Source organism: Buceros rhinoceros, unplaced genomic scaffold (assembly GCF_000710305.1).
Source record: "Buceros rhinoceros silvestris isolate BGI_N320 unplaced genomic scaffold, ASM71030v1 scaffold513, whole genome shotgun sequence".
In the NCBI taxonomy this organism is placed as follows: domain Eukaryota; kingdom Metazoa; phylum Chordata; class Aves; order Bucerotiformes; family Bucerotidae; genus Buceros; species Buceros rhinoceros.
Genome location: NW_010401574.1, coordinates 2,692 through 27,944, shown reverse-complemented (window position 1 = coordinate 27,944; position 25,253 = coordinate 2,692). Strand labels below are relative to the sequence as shown.

General features: G+C 40.5%; 2 protein-coding genes across 2 annotated transcripts in view; both read right to left on the bottom strand.

The window, feature by feature from the left end:
- LOC104490058 (vitellogenin-2-like) overlaps positions 1 to 13,078 on the bottom strand; it is a 23,313-nt gene extending 10,235 nt beyond the window's left edge. The window contains exons 1-23 of the mRNA XM_010132299.1: positions 13,039 to 13,078; positions 12,904 to 12,924; positions 12,647 to 12,798; positions 10,977 to 11,228; positions 10,260 to 10,421; positions 10,023 to 10,171; positions 9,278 to 9,428; positions 9,009 to 9,166; positions 8,753 to 8,918; positions 7,767 to 7,892; positions 7,204 to 7,422; positions 6,043 to 6,260; positions 5,816 to 5,913; positions 5,408 to 5,532; positions 5,196 to 5,297; positions 4,487 to 4,606; positions 4,211 to 4,400; positions 2,396 to 2,489; positions 2,098 to 2,283; positions 1,419 to 1,563; positions 1,076 to 1,298; positions 810 to 985; positions 2 to 415 (exon numbers count right to left, since the gene is read on the bottom strand). Coding sequence (XP_010130601.1) covers positions 2 to 415; positions 810 to 985; positions 1,076 to 1,298; positions 1,419 to 1,563; positions 2,098 to 2,283; positions 2,396 to 2,489; positions 4,211 to 4,400; positions 4,487 to 4,606; positions 5,196 to 5,297; positions 5,408 to 5,532; positions 5,816 to 5,913; positions 6,043 to 6,260; positions 7,204 to 7,422; positions 7,767 to 7,892; positions 8,753 to 8,918; positions 9,009 to 9,166; positions 9,278 to 9,428; positions 10,023 to 10,171; positions 10,260 to 10,421; positions 10,977 to 11,228; positions 12,647 to 12,798; positions 12,904 to 12,924; positions 13,039 to 13,078 — 3,687 coding nt within the window. The remainder of the gene's footprint in view (position 1; positions 416 to 809; positions 986 to 1,075; positions 1,299 to 1,418; positions 1,564 to 2,097; positions 2,284 to 2,395; positions 2,490 to 4,210; positions 4,401 to 4,486; positions 4,607 to 5,195; positions 5,298 to 5,407; positions 5,533 to 5,815; positions 5,914 to 6,042; positions 6,261 to 7,203; positions 7,423 to 7,766; positions 7,893 to 8,752; positions 8,919 to 9,008; positions 9,167 to 9,277; positions 9,429 to 10,022; positions 10,172 to 10,259; positions 10,422 to 10,976; positions 11,229 to 12,646; positions 12,799 to 12,903; positions 12,925 to 13,038) is intronic.
- A 3,935-nt stretch (positions 13,079 to 17,013) lies between these two features.
- Positions 17,014 to 25,012, bottom strand: LOC104490059 (afadin- and alpha-actinin-binding protein-like). The gene is given in 8 exon segments (XM_010132300.1): positions 17,014 to 17,242; positions 17,244 to 17,318; positions 17,520 to 17,640; positions 19,591 to 19,702; positions 21,924 to 22,097; positions 22,510 to 22,646; positions 24,109 to 24,259; positions 24,875 to 25,012. Coding segments are annotated over 8 exon segments (984 nt in total). The 3' UTR covers positions 17,014 to 17,166.
- Between the last annotated feature and the right edge of the window lie 241 nt (positions 25,013 to 25,253).

Below are 25,253 nucleotides of genomic sequence, written 5' to 3'. Positions count from 1 at the left end.
TACTGCTACTGCTGCTTCTCTTGCTGCTGCTGCTGCTACTACTACTGCTACTGCTGCTTCTCTTGCTGCTGCTGCTGCTACTACTACTGCTACTGCTGCTACTGCTGCTTCTCTTGCTGCTGCTACTACTGCTGCTACTACTACCGCTGCTGCTCTTGCTACTTCTTCCGCTGCTGCTGCTCTTGCTGCTTGCATCTTTGTTTCTCACTTGCTTTACTTGATCATTCTTATCTTCATCCACAGCCTTTTTATGATCAGGAGAAGCAGCAGATGATGAGGAAGAAGAGGAGACAGTTGAGGAGACAGAAGATGAGCTGGAGGGATTTTTTGCTTTCGGGTCTGTCCCAAGATCTGTTAGCATAGTTTTTCCTTTCTTAGAAGGTTGTTTTTTCTGTCGCCCTGTTTTATTTGCAACCTGCAAAAAACAGTTCAAAGAGAAGTTCAAGAGAGAGGATACATCTGGTTCTGTATTTACAAAGTAAAAATTCTCTGGGTGTCAGACAAGCTGCTCACATCAGCCTTTCAAGGAAAAACAACTTCCCTACCTCACCCACCTCAGAAGCTGCAGAACTCCCTTAGATCAACTCCACCCAGAGGAAATCTAGCCTAGCAGAGATGACCAGTCCCATCTGGATGCACCCCTTAGGATCAATCCCTCCAAATGTGACACTGACTGACAAGCCTGGCACCAGCATCTTTGAAAATAGCCCCATCCTTGCTTTCCCATGCCAGCTTTCCACAAAGAACATGAAATTGTTGGGTTTACTTATGGAAAAATATTCCCTCCTCTCATGCTCAAAGTCTCTTACCTTGAAGACATTTTCAATGCCTAGAATCTTCTTCAGTTTAGCTTGAATGTCCTCATACGGAGAGGACTCATCCTCTTCCTCAGACTCTGAGTTCACCACGTGAATTATTTTGGAAGCTGCTCTGGATCCTGCTTGAATCTCCAGCTGAACTTTATCAATACCAGCATCTGTTTGAACTACACACCAGTTGCACACGTTAGAAGGTTACACTGCTTCAAATAGCACCAACAAACCTAAGATAACAAGGCTTGTGCTTAATATTGTACCTGGCATCAAGACTATTTTAGCTTCATGTTCTCCAATTAATCTGTGCAAGTATGTGTTTTTTAGGAAACTGGCATCTTGTGACCTTCTAGAAAAACAGAGCTGACAACCAAGATGATGCAGTTTGATGCAAATGTCTTGTTTATGAGTTTTTCCTCCTGTGCCAGGGCGAACATCCTCCTGAGAGCTATAGGTGTGTTTCCTTGCTTTGCTGTCATCTCCTTGCTGCATTGAAGACAAGTATGTGAATGCCACTGGGAGTATATAACAGGTGAGAGTAAAACTGCAGCATGTGCAGCATGGAGAGGGTAAATATTACTACGGAAGTAAAAAGGAATAGGTTACCATTGTCAAACCTTCACTGGAAGCTCTCTCTGATGGTTTGAAATGTTCTTCCACAATATCTGATGAAGAATCTCCTGGGAGAATTGAGGTCCTCTTTTCAACACCTAGTTCTCCTATATTTCTTGATACAGCAAAAGCCTTTTGTCTGTTGAAGTATGCGCAAAAAATGATGAATTATTCTGAGCCCTTGTCCTTGGATTAAATCAAACACACCCCTGTCAGTATCACATGACAGCATGGAGAGACGTTGTTTGAACATAGGTATTGCATATGCAACTATAAGTATACATATTATTAAAGACAAATAAGAGTTCATGACAAATACCAGTTCCTTATATCACAGGAAGTTTTAAAAATCTGGATAAATTTGAAGAAACTTCCAAAACATGAAAAGCATCCATTTAAAAATAAAAATTATACACCCTAAGAGACAATAAAATAACAAACAAATTAAAACTAAAACTACAAAATCAAAACCAAATTAAAATAAAAATTAAACTCCCAAATAATGTAGGCGTCTTTTGACTTTTAACTCTCCTTTTCCTTGCTCTTTATCCCAAAGGTTCTGCTACACTGAAAACTCACTCTGCCTGTCTAGGAACCTCGGCAGGAGGTCAGCGAATAGGGAACTTCATAAGGTTTCAGCAACAGGAAGTATTCCGAGATCACACTACCATACCTTCCAACCACTATCTCAGTTTCCTCATGGCATGGATTTGTTTCAACCTTAATATTTTTCTGTTTCACATCTATCTTGGCATCAAACTTCACCGGCACTCTTGTCAGGACCTTGCCTTGAATTTCAACAGCGTGTTGGAAGTATTCTGTGTTGACACCCATTGTTGCGACTGTATATATGTATAAGCTGAAAGAGAGGGAAGCAGTCAGGTGGAAGAAGGGTGCTCTTTTTTAACACGTGGTTCTGCCTTCTCAGAAAAAACTGTCGTCATGTATAAAGCCTTAGAAACCTGCCATACCTTGGGTTGATGTCAGACCGAATCTGCACGGTGGATTCAAGCACCTGGGAAGGTCTAAAATCTCCAGTGAAAGGGGGAGTAATCTTTCCATCAACTGCAAATAACAGAACAACATTTAAACATGGTAAAAGTGAAAGAGAGGATTTGAATTCAAGCAAGATACAGTTTTCAGGAAGAGGTAATATTTTTGTTATAGCTGGAAAATAAGACAGATTTTGGGATACATGAGATCTTTTATGAGTCTGAAAATACACAGAAAGCTTGTTCTGTAGGCAAAGTCTCTGATGCAACATGTTGAAAATGGAACTAAAAATAGAGTGAGAAAATGAAGAGCTGACCTATATTGAAAGTTTGTTAATTAGTGTAATATTAAAATTTCAGAAACCTGAGGAAACAGGAGAGGGAATGGTGGGCAAACAAGTTAAACCAACCCTGCTCTCCAATCATTCCTCACATCGAGAGTGAATGCCTTTTTATCTTCCTTCACAGACCCCAAAGTGGACATTGTACTCCAGAGGCAGCCTCAGATGCACTGAAGAGAGGGTGAAAATAGTTTCCCTGCTAGCTCTGCTCTTACTTTTGCAGCCAATGATGCAATTGGCCTTCATCACCACAAGAGCACACTGCTGATTCACTGTACCAGCCCGTCCTCTACGCCCTCCTGGCCCTTTTCTGCAAAGCTACTTTCTGTCTGAGCAATACCCAGCCCGTACACTTGCAGGGGTTACTCCATCCCGGGTGAAGGACTTTGCACTGCCGTTTTCAAATTTCACCACGCCTCTGTTGGGCCATCCTCTCCAGCCTGTAAGGGCCCCTTGGGTGGCAGCCTGACCCCCCAGTGCAGTGACTGCTCCCACCAATTCAGTGTCATTGCTGACACAGACTTGTTGATGCCAAAGCTCAAATTGTTAAAAGAGACAATGAACAAGTGCTAATGACAGAGGAATGCTGCTCAGAACAAGCATCCAATTATACTGTTACCTGTTGACTGCTCTTGGAGATCAGCGGTCCAGACTGCCTTCACTCACTCTGTAGCCCATCCATCCCATCCACACCTCCCCAACATGGCTACAAGGATGTTATTTTATAAAAAATAAAAATTAAAAACACCCACAAAACAAAGGGCAGGGGTTCAAAGACGCTATTAAATCAAACTAACAAACCAAAACCCAAGAGTAGCAAAGAGCGGGCAGAAACAAGACTTGTATAAAGAGCACAACTACACGTACTTCACCCTTCGTTCCTTGTGTGGTGTCAGCAGAAGGAAGAGTCGGTTTTGCCTGCATTAAAAGACTGCTGCGCAGCAAGCAGCATGATCACTGAATTAACTTCTTGATAAGTGTTGGTGTTTGTGTATTTATTCTTTTAAAACAGAGCGCTCTGGCTCTTTTCACATGCCCTTTTCTTTAATGTTACTGGTAGTTCTCTTTTGATTGTCTTTTATTTTCTTCTCTGTTTAAATCACCACTGAATCCTGCTTAGCTTGTGTGTGCATCTCTCAGAAGCCACATCCTTCTGCCCACGTCTGCATCAGCAACCCAAGCAGCTCTTGTTTTTTCTGACCCTGAATGCTGTGACCTTTCAACTCTCTGGTTTCCCAGATTCTCACCTCACCTCCTCTGTCCTCAGTCCATTGCAAGATGAGGCAGAAATCAGCTGTGTCCGACTTCTTTTCAACACCTTCACTACCTCCCTTCACTACAAAAATGAGTTCTTTTTCTAACATCCTCTGTTTCCACTTCTTTCTCCAGCCCCTCCTGCCTGTCCCTCTCACCTCTGGCTCAGAGCTCACACATCTCGTACTTCCCAACTCACCACTGACTGCCGCACGTGCCAGTGCAGTCGTGTATAACCCATACTCCAGTGGCAGACCGGTGCAGGTAGGAACGATGTATCGCAGCTCTCCCAGCCACACCGGCTGTGTCCATTGTCCTGCAATGCCATTGCGGATTTGGCTGGCTATTCTCTTCACCACTGTGTTCCTCTCAGCAGGTTCTAGCACAATCTGGGGTAAAACAGAGAGCCAAAAGGTTGGGATATAAAAGTACAACAGTGTAAAATCTTGCAAAGAAAAGTAGGGGTCCCTGGTACCTTTGTAGCCTGCTGTAGGACTTCTTTGTTGATGTTGATGTAGAACCCCTCTTGGCCAAATAGTTTCAAGTAGGCTGATATCAAGGGGGTTTCTGTTGGCAGCTCTTTCCATCCCAGCAGCTAGGGAAAAAATAAAGAAACAAGCAAAATTCCTTAATGCAACGCTGCACAAATGCTAAGTCAGCAAGTTGATCAAACCCATCACTGACCAAGATGCCATTTCCATTGCTGCTTGCGTTTCTTTGCTGCTTTGTAAATCGCACAGCACCTCTAATTCAGCCTCACTCCCTGTCACTGAGATGCCCACAAAGAGCCTCCTGTCCGGTGGTTTTTATTCCGATGCAATAACCTTTTCTCTTGAAGATAAAGGTATATTCTTGTAAACTAACAGAGGTGGATGAAGGGAGGGAGGAGGAAGCCTGCCAGGCATGATACACACACCGTGCTGCAATCCCCACTCCCTCCCCTCTCCTCCCCTGCTCCTTCTGCAGCCATACATGCGGCGGGCATGAGGCAGGGCCAGAGCAAGGTTCTGCAGAAGCTATCACAGCCATTGCAGGTGCAGGCCCACTGCCGATCTCTCAGAGAAACACTCGAGCTGACTGCTAGGCGTGTAGTTTGCTTTCTGATACAGGGCTTAACCAGGATGAGAAGTCTCTCTAAATACCCCTTCATAAAACCCACACGTTGAATTACTGAAAATACCTACAGCTTTTCCAATCTCCTTTATCTTTTTGTATGTGGGATACTCAGCAAATGGGATATTTCGTTTCGTGATGACGTCTGTAAGGCCTTCCACACGGACACCAACCTACCAAAACAGCATGAGAAGGAGCAGTCTGAAACATACTTACAGAGATGAAACTTCATGGCCAATTTTAATTTTAATTTGTGCTATTATTGATTTAAGCAAATATTTACCTCCACCAAATCAGCCACTGACCCTGCGAAATATGCCGTCAGCTTGGAAATTATTGCCGATGGGAACATTGTTCCTGGGCTGTTCATAAAAAAGACATCTCCAGCAGCACCAACTTTATAGTTATCTGTGGCAGAGGTAAACAAAAGACACATCTTTCTTCTAACCATTCTGCTTATCATTCAGGACCAGATTTCCGCAGCTTTTTCCATTGCCAACTTGAAGAACTACCATTATATACATTTTAACTCCTCAGGCACAAATTAATAAATGGCCACTCGTGCACTTTTAAATAGGTGACTGTGACATTTAATTCAATTTCTCATTGAAATGCAGAATGCCGTATTTCTCCAAAGAACTTTATATCTCTTAAGTGAAAGTTTCCTGGTCACTGAAATGCTTTTACTCACCAAAGTAGCTGCTAAAATGTGCGGCCTTGCTGTACCGCAGGTTCAGCCTGTCCAGTTTGGGGGCCAGCAGCTTGAGGGCAATATTGCAAGCTGAAGATCTAAACAAAATGAGAAAGGGAATAGTATCCAGAAAGAAGCTGCACCCCGTCAGAACACACACTGAACTCGGTTTGCCAGCACGCGCGGTGCTCACCACCAAGAACGTAACAAATCCTGTCTCCGCTTACATGTTGTACATGTAGGGCAAACTGCTCTTCGACAAAGCCTTCATGTGGGAATACACAAAACTGGCCACTTGCAAACTGCTCTCCTTCATCGCCACGTTCGCGATGGCTGTGATTAAAGGAAGGGCTGGCCTCGTCTCGAAGATAGCAGCACAAGCCATCATCCGCGCTTCGGGGGAAAGCGACTGGTCTGCAAGGATCTGAATGAGGTATCCCTGCACCTGCAGAGAGAAAACAGCGTCTGGGATTACCAATAACCGAGACTTTTTTTACTGACTGGATCCATGCATAACCTGCAAGAAATACGGGAGAGGGAGTCATTGTCCCTGCAGAGAGGTTTCCTGATCTTTTTTACTGGGTGGTTCCACATAATTTTGTTAAAGCAACTGAAGGGGCCATGAAGGAACAGCCCGATGGAGGAGTGCAGGAGCGAACTGAAAATAACTGTCCATGTAGCAGCATATTGGGTCCACACATTCACAACACAATCGAAAAGACATCAGCGTTGCTTTTTACATTACTGACAACCACAGACTGGTGAGTAACTTCAGAAGACCCAGTTGTAGATAATTCTTTGGAGTAACTCCACTGACTTAGCACACTTCACTTTTAGACCACTTTTAAAAGGGGAGCTTCAGCAGCTCCTCAAAGACAGTCTGGGCGAGTGCTGTCTCATATAGCTCCTATATCTCAGCTAGGCTCCTACATCTAAACTCACTGCACCAGCAGCTTCGATGGGAGGTCAGTGGTGACTCACCCGACCTTAAGAGAAAGGTCTAAAAGAGGCAGAGCAATGCTGACATTTTGCCTAGGAGGTCAATAAGAAGTGTCTTTCTCCTCTTGACTATCAAGAGAGGTTAAATTATGTCTGACTTTTAGGTGGCTAAATTTCCACCATACACAACCATCACAGGACTAAGTTGGTTACGACAGGTGACTAAAGAAACACTGCCGATACCCTGGAAGCTTTCTACTGACTAACAATTATTACAGCTTAGCAGAAAACATCAGCTGAAATATAAAAATGTATTGGTTTGCTCTTTAAAATAATAATTTTTTAAAAACATACTGAGTCCACAGCCGTGATACCTTAAATTCATTGACCTTTATGGTACCTATTCTCTAATTCACTAAGTAAAGACATCTCTGACAGATCATACTTACTGTTTTGGGGTCCTTCCAAGCTATTTTTCTCAAGGCCATTATGGCATCAATCTGAATGTGGTTGGGGATATCAGAAGCACTGGATGAAAATATGGGAAGGAACTTCAGGATGCGTTTGATGCTGGCTGGTTCTCCCATGTTACCAATGCACTTCAGAGCTAATTTCATTTTGTCTTCACGGCCCCTGCTGATCGCTTCATCTGCCAAGTCATGGATGGGCTATAGGCAAAGCACAGTTCAGTCTTTTCTTCCAACGCATACATTGTCCACAGTGTCCTCCTTACCCACGGAAAAGCCTATCTCAATAAACCAATTGGTTTTCATAAAATTACTCAGTAAGGGCTTCTCTCAGGATTTCACCTTACGAGGTGAAAACTGTGTTTTCAATAGTGAGGTAAATATCTACATTAATAAAATGATTCCTTGCCTTTCTTCCAAAAGAGACCTATGAAATGTGTATTTGTAACTCCAATTGCCGGTTTTGTACTGTATCTTAAAAGAATTAATCTAAAGTAATGAACATTACTAAGCTACTAAGAGCAACCTGAGAAAAAGTCACCCACCTGAAGAGCTTCTTTAGGACAAGCTGAGGTCTGAGAACAGTATCTCTTGATCACAGAACTGTATCCCAAGTAGGCAACTTGCTGAAGCATGGGACTTTTCTGAATTCGAGAACTGGTCATTAAATCCTGTGAGGAAAAGATGGAAAACAAAATTAATTTGGTATTTGATACAGTGCTTGACATAGCCTTCAAAGCAGGAAAATCATCAGAGCTTATCTGAGGGGAGCAGTTTCAGAATGATCATTGTTCACACCTAAACAAATTAAATCAGCTTGCAGACATTTTACTTGCAAGCTTCACTTAGGAGCTTAATTCCCCACAAGTTTCAACATAAATAAGCGTTTACGTAGGTTTACATAGCACCATTTCCCTCAACTGAGCATAACACTGAAAACACAAAGACTGTGGGTAAACATCAATCTACAAATGCAATAACCTTAGAACAGTTACACAATTACTCAGGTATATTAGTGATGTGTTCTCACATCATACTCTTTTTTCCTATTTGAGAAGAATATGGTCTAGAGATGGGAAAAATCCTGCTCAGAATAAATGATTCATTGTAGTGTCAAAATATTTGGTTTGCCCTAATAGTTTTCCTTGCAGCACTTGCCAGTTTATAGTCTGCAATTAAGAGTTATTCAAATGACGTAACAGACAAATCACCATTTGTTTCAGAAGTAAGAGACTGAAGTGGACAAAGCTTTGTCTGTAGAAGGCACGACGTGATCCCAACAAACTAAAATGGGAACTGCTCTCAGAAGATGTTATGGGTGGCTTCTGTGTTCATGCTGTGAAATGAAGACACAGGACTGTGTCTCCCTTAATGTATGTAGCACCAAAATAAATTCATGGTTCGACATTTGCACAAAATTTGTATACGTAAGCGGAGAATCCAGTCACCAATGTACTTTCAAATCAAAGGCTGTCATCAAATATCACTCTTTTTCTTATCATAGAGGAAAGATACCCGAAGATTTACTCACTGCTGCTATTGGAACAGTCTGCTCATCAGCTTTTGTTAAATGGAGAGCAAAAGAAACACTTAGGAAGGTCTGAATGTAGTTAAGGTCATCGTTGCGAATTCTGTTCTTAATGAATTTGAGAGCTTCTGAGGTGCCTGTTGCAGAAACTGCACTCAGCAACCATCGCCTGCAAGTGGGTTAAAAAAAAAAAAAAGAGGCTTATTTTCTATTTTTGGAGAACTGAGAGCCAGAAATTTCTTATGAGACAATGAAATACCTGTAGCGGGGTTTATCTGAAAATTGTCTCCAGATGGACTCGAGAGTATCAGTGCTTGTTATCCGGCAGAGCTGGACAAGTTCCAAGAACCGGTATGGAACATCGTCATGGAAATCTTGTTGGTTATACAGGACTATGTGTTGCAGTGTTTCTACTATCTGTTATACAAAACACGAGAGAGAGGGACTATACGTAATTAAATCCTTTGGAATTTATGATCATTACTCTTTTAATTGGAAAAGCAGTTTGAAGACCTAAAAATACCATACCCGTTGTTCGGGGTTCTTCATCTTGATTAGCTGCACTGGCATCTGTGGCAATACTGATGGGAACTGGTAACGAAGGCCTCCGTAGCTCTGCATGGAGGTGATTGGGATGCTCCCCCGCTCGCTTCTCACTTCAAGCAAGGTGAGTTGTTGTCTGTCGAGAAATAAGTGTCATGGCAGGAATGAATCAGTGCTCTTCCTCCATCTGCTGTTTGTTTCCTCCATTGGCTGTTTGTTGGTTCAGCAATGCTATGATGGTATTAGCTCTTTAATAATTTTTCTTGTCACACTAAAATCTTACAGTTTGCTAATGGATGAAGCCTTCTACTTGGAACAAAACGGTATTAGAGTTATCTACAATGAAATCACTTCTGAGGAGCTGAACTGCTGTCTTCTGAATGAGAGCTACCAACAGGGTAATCAATGATCTTATTTCTACGTGCACTATTTTCCTCCTGACACTGTAAATTAGCCCTTTTTCAGGGCAGAGATCTAAAGTTGCATTCTTCTGGTATAAGCGAGCAAAAGAGCTTTTCTCCTTTTCTTCCATGTAACTGTAGTACACCAGGGTACAAATGAAGAGTGGTTCGCTGATTTTTAGGAGCGTGGAAGCCCGGAGTATGAGTACGTGCAGACTTACCCAGCTGCTGTGGAGCTCTGTTCTCTTTTCTCTTCAGCTGGGGATGGCAGGGACCACCAAAATCCGTAATTATTCTCACCTTGTGAAGCAAGCCCATGTCCCACCTACCTTGCTTCCGTGACAGCAACACCAGTAGGTTCACTGAATGGTGAGATCTGATACACCTGTTGCGATACCACTTCTGTGATGAGGGTACCACTGTCTGACTGCTTCAGTTTGTAGGAGAAAGCCGCCGTCCCTTTTATGAGCCTTCCCTTCTGGAGGATGACAGAGAGACCCAAAGAGTGAATGGGAACAGGATTGTTGTGCTTGTTAATTAGGAAGATCTTTTCACATGTCACATACCATCGCATCAACAGGACAAGGATAGATGTAAGCCGTTCCAACACTCGTCGTCACTTTTTCCTGGCAATTATTTAGGTCTACAGTTTTGGTAGCAGAGGCTCGTCTGTTCTTCCTGTCTTCCTGGACGACGTACCTTGTATGGCAAACACCTCCAATTCCAGCCTAGCAGGTCAATACAGAGAGTGAGACTTCCCAATTATATCAGGATTTCACTGCATGAGAAGTTTTACTGAACAAAGATTCTGAAGGAGAAGTATGGGAGTAAGGACCTACTGAGCAGTCTCAAATATGTTTTGAAACCCGTTACTACTACACACAATTAATTGTATTGAACCGAAAAAAAATGGAAACGTGAACAATACTTAGGGGATGGAGTTTAAAATGAAAGAGCAATCAATTAATTAATGTGAACAATGAGCAAATAAGATGCATTAAATAGCTGGATCAGGGAAGCCATATATTAAATACATTTGTAGTTAATAATTCTTCTTTCTTCAAAGAATTGCATGTTAAGTTTTAAGGCCAAATGTCTTAAAAAGAATCGAGCCCGGATAATTCGTTCAACACATACGTGCACATTTTCTTTTTCCTGTATTAAACTTGGGGGATTTTTAATGACCATTTGAAAGTAGATGCAAATCAACAGAAACTTGAAGAAAGAGCACCTAAAGAGAACACATCCTTTCAGTAAAGTTGTTTTAGAAGGGAAAAACAAACCTCTTGCAATTCATACACATTCTGTGACTTTTTAATGGTTAACTGCAGCATGTTCAGTTTTCCTCTCACTATGTTAATACACGTATCAGGACAGTCTTCTGGGCCATAAATATTTCCAATACGTCCACTACTGTATTCAAACTTGAAGGGCCGGGTAAAACATGAAGAAAGGATCTGGGTGATTTTGGAAGATCGAGTAAATGGGTCCTTGGGCCAGATGCCATTGTATTCCTCAAATTGAGGAGAGCGGATCTGGGAGGAAATTAAGAAAAGGCACTTAGGTGGATAAAATTACTTTGGTACTAAATATGCAGACAGATTGGAGGAAATTAACATAATCACTAGTTATGTAATCCTTCCTTCTAAACGTAGGCTTAGAAATTCATACCAGAGTTTGTTCTTTTGTCTTCTGCTGAGACTATTGTAAGACCAGTACAAACCCTGTAGGCTCAGCAGTGTCATTTCATCTTACAGAAACAGTTAACGTATCGCTATTATCTCCCAGGGACATTTTAAACATTTTACTTCCATTAACTCTATAAGGGAAAAAGCTGATTCAAAAAGTAATTAAAAGACTTCAAATAAAATTCTCACTATTTTTTCAGCTTTAAAGTAAATATTCTTTTAGGTACAATTTAGTATTTCAAAAGTTCGTATCATACTAAACATCCAAAACAGTATAGTTTTAGAATGTTTCATTTTAACTCGTCCCTTTCCAACGTTTTTTTTACTAAACTGGTTGCTATATTTGATTCATATTTGGGAATTGCTTAATTCAACCCAATTCTTTGTTTAAATAATGAACGGTGTATTTGTAAACCTTTTTTCCCCTCCCACACTGAGACACAATGTGAATCAGCAGCTATTTCAATAACTTTGGTAAAGTTGCTGCCATTTTAGGTGCCTCAGAGCACAACCTGGCACACACCATGTAAGAGTTTCAGGATGAAGGCTGTAGTGCAAAATGCACTAGCCCATAATTTTGACTCTCATCAGTGAAAAAGTACTACAGCTCAGCTACAACCAGTGATTGCTCTGCCACTGCACTCAGCGCCCAAAAGAGAGGTCCTGATTTGTAACTCAATTAAATAGACGGGGAAAAAGATTATTTTTCTGAATCATTTATTTTGGGTGGGTCAGCTCCTATCTCCACCGATGTCAGCAGAGGCACGGTTTTACACACACAGACTATTTACTGCATTATACAAAAGTAAATATTATTACATGCTCCTTTTTGATGCCTTTCATTATTTAATCTTTTATCGCTTATCACTTTTTATGATTCTTCATACCCAACTCCTGGCTGCCCACAGGAATTGGAAACTTATGTTGAGACTACAATCAAATCCTAAACTCAGAGCAGGCTTGAGTGTCTTGAATCAGAAATAACCTTTTTCTAACAGAACTCCTGATTTTGGCACCTCTATTTCCAACACAAGTCTTGAGGAACGCCTGCTATAAACAATTTCCACAACAAACACCAGCAAGTGACTGGATGCCAAATCGCTCGTCACTTCTGAAACTTCAGCTTGCAAATCATTCTCTGACATCTACAGTGCTAAGCCCCCAGCTGTGTTCCCTGCACCTTTCCTAAACCACGGATTAGGCAGATGCAGTTACGACTGTGATGTTTACTGTTTGCGTGGTGTCTTTGGAAGAAGACAGGGTACCTTGAGGAGGTAAGTGTTCTCTGACAGTCCGATGATCTCCAGTTTGCTGCTCACGCGCACACCGACTTTGGCTAAGTTTTGTTCTTGAAGGCCATTCAACACCCAGCCTTCATAGCTGTACAAGTGGCTCTTTCTGCTGCCAAATCCAGGGTCTGGGGGGAGTAATAGCCGTTTTTACAATACTAGCAAGCACGGTCTAATAAATAGAAATCATGACAAAGTCACCAAAAGAAGGTTATAGAAGAAAATTTACTTACCAATGTCAAACTTCTGGCTACCTGCAAAAAGAGATGGTAAACCAGATGAGTAACATTCAGCCTAGATCCAACTGTTGCTACTGAAAATGAGGAAATTTGGGAAAAGAGACCTGAAGAAGGGATGTATAGGCTTACCGACAAGGGTGAGCACTAGTGCAAGTATGATTCCCCTCATAGTGAAGGTGAATGGGGCTCTGCCAGACATGGTGAGACTTTTATGGAAGAAAGCTCAGGAACACGTGGCTGTGTTCTGCTGAATTCTCAAGTTTTTTATCAGTTTAGGTAAACACTTCCCTGTTTGCAATCATACTTTCTCTTCAGAAAGCACAATGATGGAAATCGTCATAGCTTGGCATCTCACTCATCTCACTTTTCTTATTCAAGCCCTTTGCTGGATTGTTTAAAAGTTTCTACTTATGCTAGTAAAGCAATTTTACTAGGTCATTTTTCAGTAAATTTACAACAAACACTTTTCCTCATTTCCTAGATTGTGTCACAGCTAGCTGCTGGTGTCACAGCTAGCTGCCACAGATTCGGTTGCTTTTGCCCAGGTTATGCTGACCCCGCATCTGACCCAAACTGTTATCTAACTGATAATGGCCCAATTAACAAAGTAGACTCAGCGTCACACACATTAATGGTGTCCTTTCTCTTCCCTTGGCATTGGTTTCCAGCCACCTTAAAGACTGGGGACGAGGACAGCTAACCCCTTCCTATTCTTTTATTCATATGTGCACCAAAGCACGTTTAACATCCCACTAAAAACCCATATATATGGAATTTATTTAAATATATCAGAGGAACAGTGTGTCCTTTCAGCTGCGGTCACGTTGACCAGGAATATTTTTTAAATGAACAAAGATTTCATAAGCCATCTGTAAATATTTTATCTTCCAAGGTGAATGACAGCTAAATGTGCACAATGAGAAGCTGCAGAGACTCTTAGCAGGGAGAATGGGAGTGCATTCTTCCATACATTTTTTTTTTTATCCTTGAACGCTTCTTTAAAACAAAACTTACCTGTTATTCATTGCAGTTAGTTGTACGCCTTGTACAACTCAAACCTTGAATAAAGGAACATAAGTACTGTTTCAGTGTGAAAACTAGAACACAATGGATACCGTGGGATTTTTTTTCCTTTAATTGCAGTGCAGCTTCGCTGGGCAGAGTGCATAGTGAACACTACAGGTCAAATATATTATCTGAAAGAAATAAAACAGATAATTAGAACGTTTTCTTTTGGGATCAAGTTTTTTGATCCAACTATATCAACCTTGCATGTCTTGTCATCTACTTCTCTCACAAATCAGATGGGAGTGTGGAAGGGAAGAAATTACATGTCTTCACACAGAAGTTTCGTGGTAACCACGAATAAAAAAAAAAAGGAGAAAAAAGCAGCACAAATAGCAGCTAATTCAACATACAGAGTACTGTAAATACTTCTCTTTTCCTTTCAAGGATAATCTACTTAGATTTATATTACCTTGGGGATTTATTAGTTATCTTGGCCCTGTCGAAGAAAAATCCCTGAGAATCCATAGAATAATCCCTGAGAAGAAGGTAGGATATGGTCCATTTTTTTCAAACACGTGAGAGTATTTTTATTCTGCTACAGCTCAGTAGAGAAAGGCTTCAGAAGCTGGTGTAGCTCTGAAGTAGTTCTTCAATTAAGGAAGAAGGCTGTTTTGTAGGAAGAAAGTTTTCTTAAGAAAAGTTTTAATTTATTAGGGTTTTTTTATTATACACTATAACTTCTGCAAACAGACTGTATCATCCACAACCTTTGGGGATGAAAGGGAGAAAAATTAACAGCTGTCATCCGATCCTGCAAAGTAAGTTCTCACACCTAATCAGACTGATGATTATGGTAAAAGCACTCTCTCATCATGCAGACTGAAACAGAAGCATTGCATATTATATTTAAAGATTTTGTGAAATAGTTTAAGTGAACCACTCACGTTCTCAGTATCACGTATAAGGAGCCAACCAGAACTGTATGCTAATCAGTCACTGGTTGCCAGTAATACTCATACCTTCTTAGGCAGGCCCCTTGCTCCATTACCTCAGACATACACCTGTAGCATGTAGTGACACACCCGTACTACATTCCTGCGAGCAGGCTCCCCCTTTGCTTTTCAACAGCCTCCAAGTAAGAAAGATCCTGAAGTTGTTTCCACCACTGTGAAGTATTGCAGTGTCACCATACTTCCCACCAGACTGGCTGCAGAATTCCTATCACCATTCGCACCAGCTTCAGATGCAAAAGCTTCCTGAGCACTACATAGAGAACAATCCAAAAACTCAGGCACATTTTCTTTCTCTACAGGGACAGGACTCAATCTACAGCCCAGACTTTCAGTGAGGTCTAAGAGGTCAGCTCAGGACTCATCTGCATACACACTTCTGGCACAGCTGGTACCTCCATGAAGGCATTCAAATGAACTTCCGCTTCTGTAAGATGAGTTATGAAGAAAAGCTGTCCAGTAAATAAGTCCAGTTAAACCAAATGCATTTAATTGTCCTAATAAAGCACCAGCAAGGACACCTGCATTACTTCAGAACAGCAGCAGCCCCTAGTGGCATACTGGTACTGCCTCAGCCACCCAGTAACATACAGCTCGAAAATTAGACTCCTACATGTAAAGTACTGTCCTCCCACTTAATTGCCAACATATTAGAGTTCTCACTTTACATCTTTAAATATGTTTTTTGAACATGTATATTTATTCTTCCATAACTAAAATTCAGGGAAGAGCTGCTCAGCACGTTGTGGGGAAGGCATAAACTCAAGAGTAACTATACACTGCTAAACCCTTTCAGCAGATGATTATGATTGCCCATTTGGGGTGGAACTGGAGAAATAGAACCACGATGTTATTCGCATTGTCCTTTGAACCTGACTACCCACACAGCGGAAAGCTGACCAATAATGCCATCCCATGTACTTCTGCTTCCTTAAGGAAGTGTCCTCTGCAGCTGGCATTGGCTGCTACTTCACCTCAAGCTGTTCCTCAGTGTACTGAATTAATCAGCAGAAACTGCAGGTTTCTCTTAGCTTCTTGAACACCAGTTTATGTCATGCTATTGCTGGTTTTTTCCAGGTAGTCCAATCACTATATTACATCCAATTCTGAAGATAACGGGCAGGGCTAGAATGCATGGTCAGTCAAGGATTTTAAGCTTCAGAGTTAATTTCCTTCTGTGACTCAGAGAAAGGCAGAAGTTTTAGACATCTTCCAGAAAGTCAGTTACACTAGGATCAGAGCTGAACACGTGCTTTCAGAGCGGTGTGAAAGCCCAGTAAGAGTCAAGATGGATTTGTAACAGGCAAGGAAAAGTACACGCTTTGAGTCAGGTGAAAGACTTTGAAACATCTCACCTCTACTTGGCTATTTTTAATCACATTATAAACAAAAGAGATTTCCCAAAGGCGACACCAAAAAAATTCTGGAGTCAATTAAAAGGAAAAACTAACACACAAAACTGGTATCAGATTTGCCGGAACAGCGTTCAGCTCTGTAACCACGATAGCTTAAAAGTTTAGTGCACGCAAAACACAGAACCAAGGTTTTAGAATAATTACACGTTTATTTGTTCACATTTAAAATAATTTGGTTCCTGACTGCACCATTGAAAGTCCTAATGCATCTGTAAACTGAGTATCACTATAAAACATTTTTAAATATTATGTATGCACATGTTTTATTTCATGGTTTCTCAGCATAATCACTTTATTTACAAATATATAAAGATTTTGCGCTTTAACTCATCTGAGTATCAGAGGTATTTTCAAATCACACAATAAATATAGAACCTGTTTCGTTAAAAATCTACAGTATACTGTACATTCAAGTTGAGGCAAAAGAAGATTTAATGCCAGTTACACTTAAGACGTAAATGAATGTTTCCAATAATTAAACAACTAAAAGTGCTCTCTCTGCCTGTGATGGAAGGGAACACTAGGATCCAATGCTTCATTACAGTCAAAGTTTCAGGCCATTGCTTCATTCACAGAATCAGAGCTTGTTACTAGAAAAATATATAAAAGCTTTGATATATTATCTTCTTTGAAGAGTGCGAGAAAGAGGCAGACAATGGTCTAAAAATAACAGCCATGTGCACGCACATACACACACACCCCACAATTTGTATCACCACATAATCCTCTAGAAGAATGATCAAACTCACACCATTGTTTCACTTTAGAATGAGTTTATGAAGGAAGCTCTAACAAAAAAAATCCAGCAGGCAACCCTAGAAAGTCTAAGGCAGTTGTTTTACGTGCAAGTTTCTACATAGAGTGCCAGCTCCAGAGTCTCCCCATGACTTTGTCCATTGCTATCTCTTCTTTGTCACTTTCCGCCCATTGACTCGGCTTGTTATCTCCAGCAGGGTTTTTTGATGCAGCACTGGAACTAGAAAAAAAAGAGAGTGTTACAAAGCAAACAAAGTGTTCTGTATAGAAAGACAGTACTGGTTTTATGATATGGTATCTACTGTTTTGCTATATATCAGTCATAAGTCTTAGATTAGTCTTTCTGCAAGTTACCACAACTCAGTCTCTGTGCTCCTCAGTTTAGCAATATAAAAATCTGCAACATCATCATTTTAGATACCTGTTATGCGTAACATACTGCAATGTCTGGCAAGTTTCTGCTGAAACAGGACCACTCAGCGTACAGTGAGCTTTTCTTTGCTGTGATGTAGATTCCACTAGCCGATTGTCTTGGTCAGAACCTAAGAGATATACGTATCATCAGTTAAACTACAGTGTGACCAAAAACATTTGAAGGGAATTGCTTCTTTATACCTTCTGCTCTAAAAAACCACACCAAGCTTCTTACAGCATGTCTGTAAGAAATCTTATTGTTACAGATCTGTGATAAAAATTAAGTACACTTAAATGCTGCTGATTGAAGTTATGTTAAAATTAGGATTCTAAATTTGAAAATGAAGCATTTACATACACAACCACCACTGCAAGCAGTTATATTGAAGCCAACTTTAAAGTCAGTCAAACGTGAAGTTTTTTGCTTTACAACTGATAAAGCATTTTTACTCAAGTAAAAACTCCTCCAGCATATACAGTAATTAACATCAAACTGAGAATTTGCAAATTTGTCAGAGTATAACACCCACATTAAAAGCAATGTTATATGCCTTAACATTTATATGAGCTTTACTGTCACTAAAGTCAATGGAAAGACATGGCCAAACTTGGCAAAGCCAGATCAATCTCTGCTAACTTTCCTTCACATTTAGATTTTAAAGCCTTCATGTGAAGTGGATAAAAATAGAATGATTCTATATCCTACAGCACTCATCATAGCACTACAGAACTGGGCAAGCGTTGCTCTAATGTTGAATTTTCCTTTTTCACAATTCTAAGGACAATCTGTGGCGTAATATCCAAATGGAGTACGATTCTGTGTGGCAGACGTAGTTGATTTTATTACTATCATCCAGTAGCTTAAGTTTAGGATATAAGATTGAAAAAAGCCGTTTAGGAGAGACAATATGGCATTAAATACCCACAGAAACACCAGAATTTGGAAAAAGGCAATTATAAATCAAAAACTTTGGTGTACAACAAATGTTAAGGAGATCAAGTTGCTCACAGATCACTAAATCAAGTCATTCTTCATGAGCAACAGCCTGTCTCAGTTCTGTTTCTAGAAGTAAAGGTTTTCCTACTGTGGAAGACCAATTCATTTCACACTTACAGAAGTGCTATGGGAATTGCACAGAGGAGAAACAAGGAGAATCCAGAGCATATGAGGCAGGCAACTGTATCTAACAAGAATACACATTCAAGCTATCTTTACTTGCCAGGTGTTTCACACATCGACTGCCACAACAAGAATCTATTTAACAGAGCCTGTTGATACTTTTTCCTTCCCCATCCCTTTTTTTGTTTGTTTCACCACCACCACATCCTCCCCCTTAGGGAGTACTGAGGACTCAGTGGTGAGGACCAAAGCACTGCACATGCATATTGAGGCATGAGGGAATGGTAAATAAAAGTACCAACTTAAGAAAAAAAAAATGGTAGAAGAAAGGAAGTAAAAAAATACTTTCAGTAAAAACAATATTCCAAACTATGTCATATAGCCATATTTTCATTATCTCTTCTAAAGAATTATTCCTTTATGAAGATCTGAATCTTAAAATTCAATTATTTATTGCTTAAATTGAGTTTCACAGTGCTCTTTTCACCACTTTTCTTCGAAGGATTTTTTTTAACTAAATATGTGTATGCATGTTTAGTATTATCTCAGTTAATGCTGCCATCTACAAATTACGATCCTCTTGTTCCCAAAACTTAGATCTGTAGAAATCTATCTAGATCTATACGGATCTCCGCAGGTCACAATTATTTTAATTGCCAAGGCACTTGATACACTCAGATTAAATTTAAGTTAGTAATTCCAACAGCTGTGCTGTCAGGTACTTGACATTCACCAGCTCTCTTCAAGAATACAAATTACATAATTGCAATTCCCTTTTGAAAAGAAGATTTTCAGTTACCCTGACAGGTAGAGCATACAGATACATGGTAAAGTTTGTCTTAGAAAGTTGTTTTAATTTAACTAGATTTTTTTGTTGTATTCATATTTGCATCTTCTATTTGAAAGAGAAGGAAAAAAGAAACACATTAAGAGAACATAGTTTGAGCCAAATACTTGCTTCTCAAGACGGCACTTGAAGTTGTCACATTTTCAGAGTGCCTGTAATCAGTAGACATACTTAAGAACTGTTGCTTCAGCCACGCTCCTCTGTCTTCTTCAAAGGCCCTTCTCTAGGAAAAGAAGCGACAGTTTACACTTATGATCACTGGAACAAGCTTAGGCCACATTACACCGATGCTGTTTTAAGAAAGCAAAAAGTTGTAACATGTCCAGGTAATTAAGGAGAGCCAGCAGTTTAACACAGAATTAGTCACGTCAACAAGGATTAGTGAGGAGGTGTTTGTTTACAAGCCAATCCCCATGGTTTGTTTCACAGATCTAACCCCTTCATTTTATGATTTTCCACTCCAGTGGTACCACCACCTATCACTGCCTCCCATGCTCCCCCTTCTCCCTCAGTGCAGCTCTACCTCTTGGAGGTAGCCCTCATTCCTGGAGAGCTGCCAGTAAGGATTACTGCGCAAACCTCAACCCTGAGCCTCCTCCCAAACAGATAAAAATCATATTGAAAATAGCACTGATTACTTCTGTCTGAAACTGAGGCAGAGAGGCATTGTTTTATTTTCCATTAAAAATCCACTCTGAGCACAGAAAAGGAAAATAATGGCTAAAAGATTCTCCAAAAGTCTCAACGGCTGTGGAATCAAGCAATGAGCTATTTCACCTCCAAAACCTCAGTGAAACAGGACGTCCCCATTATATAAAATTATTTCCAATATGTCAATAGAAAATAGAGCAAGCTGAACTCTAATGCAAACTTTCACAGACACCGACAAAGCTTACAGCATTGCTTCTCTTCTCATACTTCAGCATTTGAACAAGCAGAAGCATGATTAGTTATGCCTATGCCGCAGTGCAGTCCTAAACATTTCTGGACAATTATCATTTTCTATCACTCAAGACTTTAAGCTGAATCCAAGGTCCAACATGAAATTCACGAACTCATTAAAATGCAAATGAAATTAAATTAAAAACTTGATTACATATTGATATGTAGTGGTCTGAGTCAATATTTAAAACCATGTGAATTACTGTTGCACCAATATCTAAAATTGGTGTTCTTTACAATAAATTTTAAAGCATAAGAATAAAAAAGCCATCCTTAGTCAGAGAAGACACCCATCTAGCTCAGTATTCTGTCTCCAACAATGGTCACAAGGGATGCCATTTATGAGACATTTATGAATCCAGCCACTTTCTGCAGTACATTCCCTCAGGTTTCCCAGCCATAAAAGTAATTTGATTAGAAATGCTGGAAGGCACCCGCCTTGTCCCCCACTTTTAGTATCCATCTGTGCATGTGTTCATGAGCTTAGGCAACTGCTTTTGAACCTGCTGGTACTGACTGCCTTCACAACCCCCTGTGGCAACAAAATCCATAGGTCAGCTATCTGATATGTAAAAACATACCTTTTTGGATACATTTGACTTAATTCCAAGCAGTTTCTATGAGTTTCCTCTAGCCCTATTCTTGAAGGATTTGGTGAACAACAGCACTGCTTTCATCTGACCAAGTGAACCCACAGTTTTACAAATTTTAATCACATCCCCCTCCAACTTTCTCCTCTGCATGTCAAAGCAATACAGTTCTGTAAGCAATAAATCTTAAATCCATTTCTTCTCTCCTTCAATGGCCTTTTTTCTGTTATATCTGTTCCATCTATTTTCACGATCAATCATCATGACCTCCTTGCCCTGCTAAACTCGTAAGCCCCTTCATGTTCTTGGTCCTAACTATCAGCTAGACCAAAGGACATGCATGCTGGAGCTCATTTAGAGACACATCTCCCCTGCCTGCCTTCCAGTACATGTGCTTACTGGCCACCTTAACTACAGGAACAGAACAGATAATGACTCTGTTAAGGGAGCGGCAACAACTACTTCTCATTTCTTTAACAGTCACTAGTTCTCACAAAAGTTAGGAATCAAGTACCTTTGGAGAATTCAACCCTGCAGCCAAGTTTGACTGAAATTTCCATAGGCCTTGCTTTTGTAGGAAACCAAACTTAAAAAGCATTTGATAAACGGTTTAGTGAATAAGTGGACTGGTTTTTAGAAGTATGTAGATAATTCAAAGCTAAAAAAGGGTCATTGCAGATGCAGCAACTGTATTTTCCAATAGATTAAAAAAATTAAATGCCAACAGAACGATCCTCTACAATGACCAAAGATATACTTTACACAGTATGGGAATGATCTTTGTCTAGAGATGTTAGCAAACAGATACTGTCGGATGGGTGCACTTCAGTGTGTAGAACAGTAAAAGTACTTAATCGCAACTCATCTTCCATAAGAGTTCCCTTTTCTAATACCTGTCCACTTTTCTAATACCTCAAGTCCTAATCTAATAGCAGCTTCTGTAAAACTTGTTCTTTCCTTCTCAAAATTCTTTTTTTGTTCTCGAAATAGTCTCCATTCCTCCTGAAGACGCTCTCTTTCTTCCAACAAATAGCAGTCCTGTAGCATCGGAGTGGTGTCATCATCACACGGGGACATAAGCTGCTGCTGCAGATATAAAGATACAACAGAGAGAAGCATTAATTTAGGAGTGACTGTTAAGAGAAGCAGTATTTCCACAGGTTCGGTTTCACCCAGAAAATATGGAAGCAATGTTGCAAGTACTAAGTTGGTGGCTGGTGGGGGCAGGGTTGTAGATGGCAAGCAGAATCTCCCTGTTGAGGCAGCTGAGCTCATCAGTCCTCCTCACCTTTATTTGTCTTCCAAAACCATTCATACCAGGACTCGTTAAATGACTACCCAATCCGCTAGCACACCTATACTCAGACGAACCATTAAGACATTCTATTTCAAAAGCATTAACCAAGAATGGAGAAAGGCTCAGAGGTGAGAAGAGTGGCACATTAAAAAAAAAAAATAGATTCCATCGAGGAAAAAAAGAACAACTAAAGTCTACTACCTGCAAGAGTTGTTGCTGCGTTTTGATCATTTCTTTACAATGCTGAATCTCTAACTCCAGCTTTTCAGTTTCCAGCTTATGATCTTCTCTTGAAATGACATCTTTTTCATTCAAAGCTCCTGAATGTTCATGTGACACTAAAGGGAAGAAAATAAAGGTATCAAAAACAAAACAAAAAATCCCTCACATCAGGGACTCATATGGTAGCAAGAAGGTTTTAAGCTCTGTTTGTTTCATCCTGAAGACAGATACACAGGACTTCTATCAGAGACAAGAGATCCAGAATTGGTGCTACACGTGTAGTAACGCACAAAACCCAGTTCAGAAAAACAATAAGAACATAACTGTTCCACATTTCCCAAGGTAAACCAAGCGCCTGCACTGCCATAAGCGCCACACAAACCCACTTGTTTCAGCAGTTCCTTAAAAGAAGAATCAAGGCAACTGAAGGTTTCTTCACACTTTCATGCTGTTAGCCTATTCTGAGCCCATTTTTGAAGGGCTTGTGTGTTCGTAAAAAAAAATAGCAGTAACTACATTTATGACAGATATAAAAAGAAAGCCTTTTCCTTCAAGCCCTGTGAAGGAGGAACTGAGCTAACAAACATTGTGTGCATATTTTCATCCCAGTAAGGGAATGAATTAGAGAGAATAAAATGTATTTTGTATAATTACATAGTGCTTTATTTAATTACAATAACTGTGATAGCTTTGCATGAAATGAGCCAAGTTGTGATCCCCTGATGCCAGTGTTTGAACATTAATTGAATCCTAAAGGCCTAGACTACATTCAGCTCTTAAAAAAATAAAAAGGGGACTGACTCCAAGAAAACAGCAAATACTTGAAACAGTTTTCCTGGTGCTTACAACTATTTTTTCAGTTAGCTACACCAAATTAAGTATTGCTTTTTAAGAACAAGTGTTTTTAAAATTCTTTCTATGGTATAAACATACTCCATAGACCATCTGCTCTTTTATTTGCCACTACATGTGTGACCTCAGGCTTATTCTTGACTGCAAACATCCCTGTGGTAGCAGCAGCATTTGTTTGCATGGGAAAATAATACTAGGAAAGAATTTTTATATATTTTTAGCTGTCTTTTAATGCTGTTAACAGCTGGAAGTGAGGAGAGTCCAGCACTATACCACCAGCCAGTTCGCTTTGGAATGCCACAAGACGATATACGGATGTGGCAAGCCTAAACTCTTGAGAGTCTAGATGTTTTGATATCTTCGTATTTTGCATCTAGTTACTTCAAATTGTTACATCTGCATTACTTGAACATCTCAAAAAGGTGGGGAAAGGCAACAAACATTACTACAGGACACCTACTTTCAAAAGAAAAATAATTACCTCAAAGTTGCTGTTTACTGTGTCAAAACTATAATCACATCCTCTCATAACTGGCTTAGTGTGCAATTGCTTTCTGATCTACCTACATTTAGAACTCACACAAAAAACGCCAATAGCAAACCCATTCAGGTTACAATTCTTTCAATTTTAGCTTAGACAGTCAGTAAAGTACATCTTAAGAGCATGACAGCAAATGGAATTATTAGTGGCATTTTACATGTGTCTGTAATACAGTTAAACATCACCTTGATTATCCAGCTTTTCAACATGGTTTTTCAACATCCTCCATTGTTTTCTAATGCTGTTGGTAAGCTGCTCTCGCACAGTTTCACAAGACAGTTCCCACATATTCTCTTTATTCAACTCTCCAATATCCTCCTCCAAGTCTGACAGTACCTGTAGAAGCAGAAACAAGCAGCTGCAAACCACTTCACCACTCCAGATGGACTTAATTTACTGGAGAGAAGGAAAACCCTTATATACAGGGGAGATTTTCCCATCCAGGGAAATTTGACTGTCAGGGGACTGAACTCCCTGACAGCACAATGCTGGAGACAGAAGTGACTGGCAGTCCTCAGAACCCCACCACAGAGAGAATGCATCAGCTAGCAAGACTCGCTTGTCTTCAAGCTAGAGAAATGCAGACTGCTGAGTTCTGCTGTCAAACTTCACAGTAGCTGCCCATAAACTCACTACACAGCATGAGCAGGATTTCAGACACAGATTTCCTCCTGCTGAGAAGTAGTTTGTCCCTGCCTTATTTTCTCCATGATTAAAAGCACCTCACACCACACTGAATACTACAAAATCCCCTTTATCTATAAGCAGGTGAGAAAAATGGGATGGGAAGAACAAAAACCATGAAGTTCAAAAGGCACTGAAGTAATTAATGTACACTGTCCTGGTTTGAGCTGAAACTTCCTTGTTTTGGGAAATAGACAAATAGAATTATTCCATGCGATACCGATAATTCCACATTTAATTGGTTAAGGGGGTCAGGTGGAACGTTACATCGGGAGCCTTTAAAAGCAGGAGGCCGGGGGAGGTGTCTCTCTCGGCTTCCGGACTCTCACAAAGAGAGGGGAGCTCCCACAAACCTGCTCTGCCACCGACCAGGCCCAACCCAGCCCACGACCTGAGGGCCTGCATCGGATCACAGACACTGAACTGCTATTGCCGTGAGTCCCGTCCCGTCCGAAATCGGGTGAGAATACTCGGACTCCCAGCTGTTCCGTACAGGGAGGTTTTTTCTCTGCAATTTTTTTTTCCTTGCCACGCAGGGGTTTCATCCCCCCCGTCTCGCCACGAGAAGAATTCTGCTTTCTCCATCCGCAGCTGCAGAGTCTTCACTCCCACCTTGCCACTGGATGCCTGCCAAGAGCACTGACCT